This window comes from Sminthopsis crassicaudata, chromosome 1, assembly GCF_048593235.1.
Source record: "Sminthopsis crassicaudata isolate SCR6 chromosome 1, ASM4859323v1, whole genome shotgun sequence".
NCBI classification, from domain to species: Eukaryota; Metazoa; Chordata; class Mammalia; order Dasyuromorphia; family Dasyuridae; genus Sminthopsis; species Sminthopsis crassicaudata.
Genome location: NC_133617.1, coordinates 388,389,440 through 388,399,247, shown reverse-complemented (window position 1 = coordinate 388,399,247; position 9,808 = coordinate 388,389,440). Strand labels below are relative to the sequence as shown.

General features: G+C 47.8%; 2 protein-coding genes across 2 annotated transcripts; both read right to left on the bottom strand.

The window, feature by feature from the left end:
• Positions 1-249: 249 nt before the first annotated feature.
• BRICD5 (BRICHOS domain containing 5) lies at positions 250-4,045 on the bottom strand. The gene is made up of 6 exons (XM_074279514.1): positions 3,028-4,045; positions 2,592-2,717; positions 2,092-2,247; positions 1,785-1,886; positions 1,016-1,169; positions 250-749 (listed from the first exon to the last, which is right to left on the bottom strand). The coding sequence occupies exons 1-6, from the start codon at positions 3,076-3,078 to the stop codon at positions 655-657; spliced, it is 684 nt and encodes a 227-aa protein (XP_074135615.1). The 5' UTR covers positions 3,079-4,045; the 3' UTR covers positions 250-654.
• An 82-nt stretch (positions 4,046-4,127) lies between these two features.
• On the bottom strand, positions 4,128-8,705 carry PGP (phosphoglycolate phosphatase). The gene is made up of 2 exons (XM_074279513.1): positions 6,863-8,705; positions 4,128-6,528 (listed from the first exon to the last, which is right to left on the bottom strand). Exons 1-2 carry the CDS (start codon positions 7,497-7,499, stop codon positions 6,203-6,205), a joined length of 963 nt encoding a protein of 320 aa, XP_074135614.1. The 5' UTR covers positions 7,500-8,705; the 3' UTR covers positions 4,128-6,202.
• Between the last annotated feature and the right edge of the window lie 1,103 nt (positions 8,706-9,808).

Here is a 9,808-nt window from a genome sequence, read left to right as displayed (position 1 = left end):
GTGTCTGAGGCCGAATTTGAACTCAGATCCTTCTGAATTCAGGGCTAGCGTTCTATCCACTCTGCCACCTAGCTGTCCCTCAACTTTATTCTTAAACCTAACCTAACTCTTGGGCTATCCATACATTGAGTCAATCCAGGTAGGCCCAGTCCATCTGAGCTGTTGGAAAACAGAAAGGGCTTGGGACTGGACCTATAGACTTGGGACAACAGGGACGGAGCACGGCTGATGAGAGGTGGAAGGGCAGGAACTCTGGTACCCCTAAAGTTGGGATGGAACTGCCACAAAATAGAAGGGCACTGGATTGGTTCTCCTGATCCCAGGAAGAAACTGCAAACTCCAAAGGTTGGGATATCTAAGCCATCAAGTCAGCACAGGATCAGCCATTTGTGATCATTTTATTCAGGACTAAAATCAAGCTCTCCCTGGCATCTCCCATGTTAATGGAGAAACCCTCATTTCCAATAGAGAAATTTTCCAACCTGGCCTACAGCCCTCTGGCTTGGCACTAAGGACCAGCTGCCCCCACCCATGGATCTGGGAGGGGATTATGTTCCTGGTTTAGTCCCTGATTCCTGCATTGACCAGGGACAGACTGGGGCAGGCAGGGCAGAGAGGATCGCCCAAGGTGCCTAGTCCTTAGGCTATTTATTCCTAATCTGGAAGGTAATAAAAGCAGACAGACACACAAATGTTGCTTGGAAAACAAATGTCAATGCAGAGGTAAATTAATCTCTGTTTCCGTGAACCTGTAAAGAAAATTGTCTAAAATTAAATATCCCCCACATTGAGACATGAAAATCTGAAGCTCCCATGTCTGGCCTGGGCATTTCTTTTCCCACCCCTTCCCTGCCATAGAGTGATGCTCCATTGCCCACCCTCCATTCCCCTTCCTGGGTCATGCTGATGAGTAAGAAAAGGACCAGAAAGGCTAGGGACATTCTTTTGGTCGGTGTCCTTTCATCTGGTTCTCCTGAGAGGTCTATCTCCTGGATGCCTTTAGGAATTTACTCACCTTCTGCCCTTTGCACCCAGTAGATGGGGAGTTGGTCACAAAGGTGTTGGACTGGTCCTCCTACTAGAGCAGGGTCCACTTCATGCCCCCCTAGTACCCCCAAAAACTCTTGAGTATATCTAGTATCTTTGTTGGGACCCAGTGGCCAGTCAGCCTGAAGGAGAAATTAGCATTGTGGATGTAAGGATCTGAACAGCATGAAAGATAGGAAGATCTGAAGCGGCCAGAGCTGGCAGACTCCCCCCAGCAGTGCCCATGACAAAAATCCATGGCTTCCCTAATCCCATCTCAAACTAGAGGGAACCCCCCCCCCCACGGGTTAATATTGTGTTGTTGATGGAGCAAAGGGAGCACAACTCAGGGATTTCCCAGAGCCAGGGACACCCCCACCTTCCATCCCTTGATCCATCTGGATGTTCTGTGCTATCACTGCTCCTTCATTACTGAGAAAGGGAGGGGACAGGAAGTCTCTCAGTCCACCCCAGCCCTACCCTACCCATTGTTCCTGTAAGAAAACCAGGGTATCTGTCATCAGGGACAGCCAAGGGAAGATAAGAGTCCTCTGTTCCCCTGAAACCAGAGCCTTGGTCCCTCTGCCCTCTCAACGTGGCTGAGGGAGAGTCATCAGTCACTGGGGACAGGAAACAGGGGCCCTTTGTCTCCTTCCCCCTCACACTGCTGAGCTGAATCTCAGTGATATGGGGGCAGTCGGCTGAACTTTGGTGTTTTCATCCTGGCGGAACACCTGGGGGGGAGCAAGGTCCCTCACCTGAGAGGTGTTGAGGACCAGCTGCAGGGTTTCTCTCTCCCAGGTCTCCATCCTCCGAAGAAAGCAGGACCTTTGTTCCCCAGGGCGATAACACACAAAACCCTGGGGGCAGTGAGGGGAGTGTTTGGGAAAAGAGAATCCCCCAAGACTCTGCAGAGCTCCAGCACCTCCCCAACCCAAACCTTGGGACTAGTGACATTCTATTTTGCAGACCTGGAAACTGGGAACACAGTGAGTGAATGACTGGCTTGGAGTCTGTTCCCCTTCCCTATCCCAGTCCTAATTGGAGTAAAGGAGGTTGACTCACATTGTGGCTGTCAAATAGCACAGCCCAGCTATGGTTGTTCTGAGGTGGGGTCACCACATAGGTCACTGTGTCCTGGGCTGCGTCCACTGTGGCAGTCTGGTTGGGCCAGGAGGTAGGAGGACTCAAGAATGTCCATCGGACAGCCTGCAGCATAGGCTATGGACAGCGAGTGAGTTTAGAAGGGAGGGTATGGGCAAAATAGGCATTCCCAAGTTCCAGTGATGCCCCCGGAGACAGTCCCTCCTCTCTACCTGTCCACATCTATACCCTCCAAGCATAGGTAGGAAAAGCTAGTTTCCGGCAAACAGCAGACAGATTCATAGCTGAGTAGTCCTAGTTCCCATCTCTGAATACATAACCTTGGGTGTGGGAGCAGAGTAGGATCCAGACTACCTGGGGAGCCTGAGCACTAACTGTCCAGGACAAAGCATCTCAGAAGAAAAAAGTTGCCTTTATGCCCTTACACTTAGGATAGAGGACAGTTAAGGGCGGGAACTTACCTTAGCAGGGCTGTGTGCCAAGCCAAGGAGCCCCCCGACCACAGCTCCAGCCAAAGCCAGCAACAGTAGCAGCAGTGCCAGGCCTAGGACTGGCCAGTGTGATCTTATAGGCAGCTTGGAGCTCACCTGGGGAAGGCCATGCAGGGCAATATCAAAACTATCACTTTTTTTCCTCCTCCCTGTTCTCCCACCCCTCTGCCATTTTGCAAGGAAATCTAAAAAGTTACAGGATATATAATTTCTAAGAAAGGAAACTCAATTACTAAACTAACAATTGAAACATCCAAGAATATACTTACACAAATATGTGTGCACAACCTGTGTGTACAATCTGCCTTATGCCTTTAAAGAGGAGCTTTTCCCCAGATAAAGGGCATCATATTATTCGTATTAGTCTTAGGGAGCTTAGCGGGTTCAAGGGGTAGTAGACACTCACCTTGGAGGGCCTTTGACTCTGAACCCCACGTCCGCTGCTCTGTGCCTCCATGCTGCAGCCTAGACTCTGCTCCCACTCACAATGTCTGGATTGTGCTTGGCCCTACCCAACCTGGCTCCTTAGAGCCAGCCGAAGAAACCCAAGGATGTGTCTATCAAAGCTGAACAATCAGTATCTTCCCAGAGGACCCTCAGATCTACCCCTCCCCCCCTCCAAGCATGTCACCTGACACTGATATCCCAGGGCAAGACCAGCCAGGATCTCCCTCTTCTCCAGGTGGAGAGAGCTTCTGTCAGTCCCTCCTAGAACAGCCACCTAATTTATCAAGGGAGGGCCACAAGGCCTAGCTAAAAGTCTGTGTCAGGCTTCTTCCAGACTCCAACTTTGTATGAACATGTATATGCACAGACCTGTGTTTAATTTTGCAAAAACCTTAGCTGGTTAACACAAAGTAGCCCAACTCAACTACACTTATTAGCCATGTAGCTATGGGCATGATTTAAAGTTCCTTTCTCCCCAATATATAAAATGAGAATAAATTTACCTGTCTCCCTCACAGGATTGTTAAAAGCACTTTGCAAAATTCAGTAGAAATGTGAGATAACATGGTCATTTTGGGGGGCAGCTATGGCATAGATAAAAAATGTTCAGTGGTGTCTGGGGCATTTGCCTAGTGACTTTCACGTAATGCTCTGTCAAGAGTAAATTTTTGCCTTTTCTGTGGTCATATTAAATGGAAAAGTGGGGAAATGCAGATTTAATCTGGATCCAGATATTTGCCACAAGTAACATACATATGGTTCAAGAATTGAAAAACTTTGCTTGCACTCTGAAACTAGAGTCTTAATTGGTTGGAATTTACAAAACGCTCCTATGAAAAAGCTCACCAATACCAGGAAGAACCCCTAATTCAGTGAACACAGCAAGAGACCAAGAAAATGGTCGCACAGGATTGTGACAACAAAAAATGGGAGTTGAAAGTATAGGTTCAGTTCTTTGAGCTATGATACAAAAGCTTGGTGGGCCTTAGTTTTGTATAGTTGTCTTCATTCCTAAACCGGATTAAAATAACTTCAGAAAAAGAAACCACCCTAAGAAAATTAGAGTCTGAGCAGGTTTGTAAGTTTAATATGAATTCAGGTAAATACAGTGGGATGAGCCCCAAAGGGCATGGAAGGTTCACAAACATTTTACCAGTACAGTTCCATGGCAGGTAGGACAACCAAGGGTCTGAGACTTCTGACCTAGAAAACTAACCCAAACAGGCAATATGATATACCTACTCCCTCTACTCTAGATTTGGGTTGTAACACTTTTAATATTAAGAACCCTTGACCTGATTTGGCAGAGCCATGCTTTTGAACCACAAAAAGATTTACTTTCTGTAAATCACATGGAGGGAAACTGGGATGCATAGCGGACATAGCTGACAGTGCCAAAGAACAGTACCTACTTGCTGCCTGTAGCTGAGACTATGGAAGAAGCTGAAGAGACAGGTTTAATTCCTGTGTATTTATTGCTTATGGGAACAAACATCCATGGGCATATTTCAAGTGTGAATTTTCCTGTGAAGTCCTACCATCATGCTGTGCAACCCCATTAACACTGTTTGGAGAGTTTTTCTATCAGGATTCTGCTTTTTCTAGTACAGAACCATATTTTCACACTGAGGAGGTGTCCTATGGCCCAAGGAAGGATCAGAAGCCAAAGGATGCCCTTTCAGCCTCTACAGAAAGCTCCAAATGGTGGTGCATATCTCCAGCTTCTATAGGCACCTAAGTGTCTCTCCATTGCCCTCGTTTAGGGAAGTTACAAATTTACACTCCTGGCATCTAAATCCCCGTGTGTGTGTGTGTGTGTGTGTGTGTGTGTGTTGTGTTGTGTCTCATAGGAAAAGACTGCAAAGCTCTGTACAGCTTTGCACTGCTTTGGCCTTCTGCTTACAAGGATCCCACCCCCTCCCTGGCTGGTTCCCACTACCAGACACAAGTGCAGTTTTGCAGGTTGTTCCTTAAGATGAGGCACCTTTGTCATGGCTCTAAGCTTCTCTTTACAATGGGAGTCAGAAGCCTGGCCTGCTTAAAGGAGACCCTGAAGCTCTTTCACCACCCACAGAAGCACTGCCAGCACATGTCCTAAACAAGTATTTGAAATCCTTTAAAATATTCTTCCTAGGACATGAGAACAGCAATTAATACATTAAGATTTAATTCCACCACTTTACAAAGTTGTTCAAAAGTAAAAAAATAAGTTTTTGGTACCAATACCCACTTTCAGTTCACTAAACAGTGGTACTAAAACAAGGAGGCTGGGTAAAGTGGACACCATTTACATTCTCTCTACCACGCACTTCATAAAACTGTTCTATATAATATACTTCACTTAATATTTTAAATAAATATTGAAGATGGATTGAGACGTCCTCAGGCCTTCTGAGTTATCCTGAGATCTTACAGATATATCTGGATGGAGGCAAAACAAGGCCCAAGGGCCCTGAGTTTGAAATGCAACAAATACCCATTTGTGACATCAGAGTGCAGTTGAATTGAAAGGGGAGGGGTAAGAAATGGGGACAGAACCTTAATGAAGGGTTTCCAAATGGGAATGTGCCCTTCTTCCCCAAGTCTTGGTAACCCTAAGGCAAAGGCCTCTAAAAGGAGGCTCGCCAAGGACAAAAAGGTGTTGAGGCCCGGCCTGGTTTGGTTTCTATGTTCTCAGAAGTCACAAAATAGCCCCACCTCCCTGCCTGAAAAAAAGGCTTATCCCTGAATAAACTTTGAATTTCAGATATTTCTGAAAGATAAATTTAAACACAAGTCTGAAATACTCTCCCTTCCCTAACTCTGCAGCTTCAGTTACAACTCTGAAGTTAGCTGAATCCCTGGGAGGCAGGCATTGTGGTGGGCCCTCCCTCCCAACAAAATGCAGTCAGGAGCCACTACAATGTTTCCCTCCTTTTCAAAGTGCATCTTAAAATAGAGGAAATTTGTAAACAAAATCATCCCCTCTGTTCGCCCCCCTCCCCAGCTCAATTGCAAAGTTTACAAACTAAGATTTCTTAAATTCCAATACATTCTTTGTACTCATTTAAATGAGTACATGCTCAAGCCCACCCATTAATTAAGGTAACTGATTTTTTATTTTTTATTTTGGAGATTAAAGACACTGTAACTCTCTAATCTTCAAGAGCTGGTATAAGGTCGGCTATGCTGTCGACATAGAAATCAGGAACCATTTTGTTCCTAGAAGAACAGTCACTTTGCTGGTTGCCTTTCACATCCTCCAGACTGGAGACCCCGGTAAGAGTCAAGATGGTCTTGAGGCCACAGGTAACCCCCAGCAGGATATCTGTGTCCAGCCGGTCTCCCACCATGACGGTGCGGTCTGGGTTGAGCCCGAACTCCTTGGCCACGCAATCGAAGATGAATCTGCTGGGCTTACCTATGATCTCCGCCTGCCGCTGGGCAGCCATCTCCACCGCTCGGACCAGACAGCCAGTACCTGTGTCAGGCACAAGGAGAGGATGGTCAGTAGCCTTGGACCACCCGGCTCTCTTCCCGTCCCAACCCGGGGGGAGGAGTCCAAAGGTGAATGGGGTCTTCTGTTCTGGTGACCTTTTCCCACTATAAGATGTCCACTGGGCACTCAGCCCCTGGGAAGGTCCTGAGGCAGGGATGCTCTCTGCCCCCCCGGTGACCTGGGGTCGGGGGGCAACAGACTCACTTCCCTAGAATTCCAGAGGGCACGACCTCCCAGCCGGGCCCTCCCATCCATCGGAGCTGCAAACCCCCGGCCGGCATGGGGCCCCTTCCCAGGCTCCCTCCCTCGAACTCACCGGCAATGTAGCTTCCGCCTTCCAACGGGAGTCGGTTGTCCATGTTGGTGCCCACGAGGAGGCAGCCCGGTTGTTGGAGGTAGCGCACTGCCTTGGTCAGCTTTGCGTAGCTGAAGTGGGGGTCGAAGCCCACCACCACTGCACCCACGCCAGGCTCCAAAGGCTCCGCCAGCCAGTCCCCGGGACCGGCGCCCTGCAAGGGCTCAGGCCCTACGCCCACGCTCGCGATGCCCACGGCCTCCAGCTCGGCGGCCAGGGCCGGACTGCCCAGCACGTAGGCCTTGGCCGGGACCCCGCCGCCCTCCAGGCGCTGCCGGAGGTAGAGGGCGGCGCAGTAGGCCGTGCCGAACACCTCGAGACCGGCGCCGGGCCCCGCGGGGCCGCCAAAGCCCAGGCGCTTCAGCTTCTCGGCGTAGGCCTCGCGGGTCTTGCTGCTGTTGTTGGTCACGAAGCCCAGCCGCTTGCCCCGGGCCCGCAGCGCGGTCAGAGCCTCGGGCGCGCCGGGCACGGCGGTCTCCCCTCGCCACAGCACGCCATCGCAGTCGAAGAGCAGCGTGTCCACGTCGGCCAGCAGTGCCTGCGCCCTATCGGTACTGAGCCGGACGCAGCGGCCATCGTCGCCGCCAGCCTCCGCCATCGCTGTCCGGCCCGCTCGGCCGCCTATCCCGCCCGCTCCGGCCTTGGCCCCGGCTTGGTTCGGATCTGCCCCGCCCCCAACGGCTTCATTGGCCGCGAGGCCACCGCGCGCCCCACCCCGCGGTCCATCAACCAATCCTAGTTATCCTCCTTATCGCGCGCACCGCCCCCGGTGCGAACTGGAACCAAGCACCAACTGTCACAGCCCGGCGCGTGATAGCCTATGGAATGCTGGAGCCGATTGGCTGACGAGATCGGAGTCCGTTGATGATTGGTTAAGAAGTTTCCAATGGGTGCCTCGCTGGATCTCACCTCAAGCTTGCACCTAGTTTTATTCCCGACTCACCCAGTCTCCGGGTTAATTCGGCGTGCTTGTGGTAACGCTGCCTCCTAATGGTAGAATTGAGGGATTGCATGATTTCGGTCAGCCCAAGGGAAGGAATAGGTTTTTAGTGATGCTTGGCTACCCTCCATGTGCGTGCTCGTGGCAAGCAGTAGAAGCAACCCTGGATGTGGAGTCAAAAGGGCTGGATTCGAATTCTGCCCAATCTGCAAGTCACCAATGTGAATTGGGGCAAGTAATTTAACTTCTCGCGGCCTCGGATTACCCATCTGTGGTAAAATGAAGGTTGGATTAGAGCCCCTTTGCCACTCTTACATCCCATGATTGTTAAATCGTTTCAATCGTGTCTGACGCTTTCTGGCTCCATCTGAAGTTTTCTTGGCAAAGATACTGGAGTAATTTTGCCCTTTTCCAAAAATCCTTTGAATACTTGACTCCAACCCTTTTCAAGAGGAAAAAGCACCTGAAAAGCATTGTTGGAAATGGCTGCTCATTCCCCTTATTTACTGCTAGGAGATGAGAATAACCAGGATTTTAACAAATACTTGCAAAGTTCAGAGTTTACACATTCACTCGCTCACACACACGCAAACTCCCATCACAGACAAAAACATGGATAATGAGTAGTATTCTGATTAAGGAAGCAAGAGATACAAAATCCATTACAAATATAAAATCATGCAAAACAAATTTCTAAATTGTGTTGGGGGGGAAGAGAAACATTCCTTAATCTTCACTCTATCAGTTCTCTATTTGAAGTGGAATGGAACGTGTTTCATAATGAATCTTTTGGAACCGTGATGGGTCATCGTGTTGGCCAGAGCTTCCAGTTATCTTTACAATATTGCCATTAAATGAATGAATGCAAATTATTCTTCTAGTTCTACTTATTTCACTTTGTATCAGCTCATAAGTATTATATGTATTTTTCTGAAACCATTGCCTTTAATCATTTCTTTTTGCTGAAGAATTGGGGTTAAGTGACTTGCGGGGGGGCGGGGGGGGGGGGGTCACACAGCTAGGAAGTGTTAAAGTGTCTGAGATCATATTTGAACTCGGGTCCTCCTGACTTCAGGGCTGGTGCTCTATCCACTGCGCCACCTAGCTGCTCCCCTTTATCATTCCTTACAATGCTTCATATACTGTAAGTTGCTCATTCATTCCTTAGTTGATGGTTTCCATTTCTTTGCCACTCCAGAAAGAGCTGCCATAAATAGTTTCATACATGTTCTTTTTCCTTTCTCTTTCAAAGTAAGAAACTTGATGGGATGAGACACATGATTCAAATATTGACTTAGATGAGGTATATCTTATTTAAAACAAACACACACACATACACACACAAAACAGGATTGGTGAAAGGGGGCAGGAGGTCAATAGGACTGCATATATACATATATGTATATATACGAATATATGTAATAGGACGGCTAATATAGATATAGATTTCCTTCTGTGAAGAAATCAAAGAATCAGAGTGGTAGAGTATGGTGAAGACATTTGGAGAAAGATTAGAAACAAGCTATAGTCAGTAGAGAACAACAGGATTAAAAAAAGAAAGAAAGAAAGAACTGAGAAGATGAGGAAATAATCATAAAACTCCTAGAGATGTGTTGCAGTAATGATGTGTGTGGATGTTTCAATTATCTAGATTTGAATGAACGAATGAATGAAATATTTATTAAGCAGTTACTACATGAAAAGTGCCGTACTAAGTGTTAGAGATAGAGGCGGCAAGATAGAGTGCTAAAATGACAGAAAAAGAGAATGACAAATGTTGGAGGGGATGTGGGAAAACTGTGACAATGATACATTGTTGATGGAATTGTGAAATGATCCAACCATTCTGGAGAATAATTTGGAACTATATTCAAAAAGTTATCAAACTGTGCATATCCTTTGATCAGCAGTGTTTCTACATAGTGTCTGTATCCCAAAGAAATCTTAAAGGAGAGAAAGGGACCTGT

Coding starts and splice junctions, on each gene's coding strand:
- BRICD5 (XM_074279514.1), bottom strand. CDS start 3,078: ATGGAGGCACAGAGCAGCGGACGTGGGGTTCAGAGTCAAAGGCCCTCC. Junction 2,248..2,591: donor TGGCACACAGCCCTGCTAAG/GTAAGTTCCCGC, acceptor CGCTGTCCATAG/CCTATGCTGCAGGCTGTCCG. Junction 1,170..1,784: donor TGGTCCTCAACACCTCTCAG/GTGAGGGACCTT, acceptor TTTCTCCTTCAG/GCTGACTGGCCACTGGGTCC.
- PGP (XM_074279513.1), bottom strand. CDS start 7,499: ATGGCGGAGGCTGGCGGCGACGATGGCCGCTGCGTCCGGCTCAGTACC. Junction 6,529..6,862: donor AGGCGGAAGCTACATTGCCG/GTGAGTTCGAGG, acceptor TGCCTGACACAG/GTACTGGCTGTCTGGTCCGA.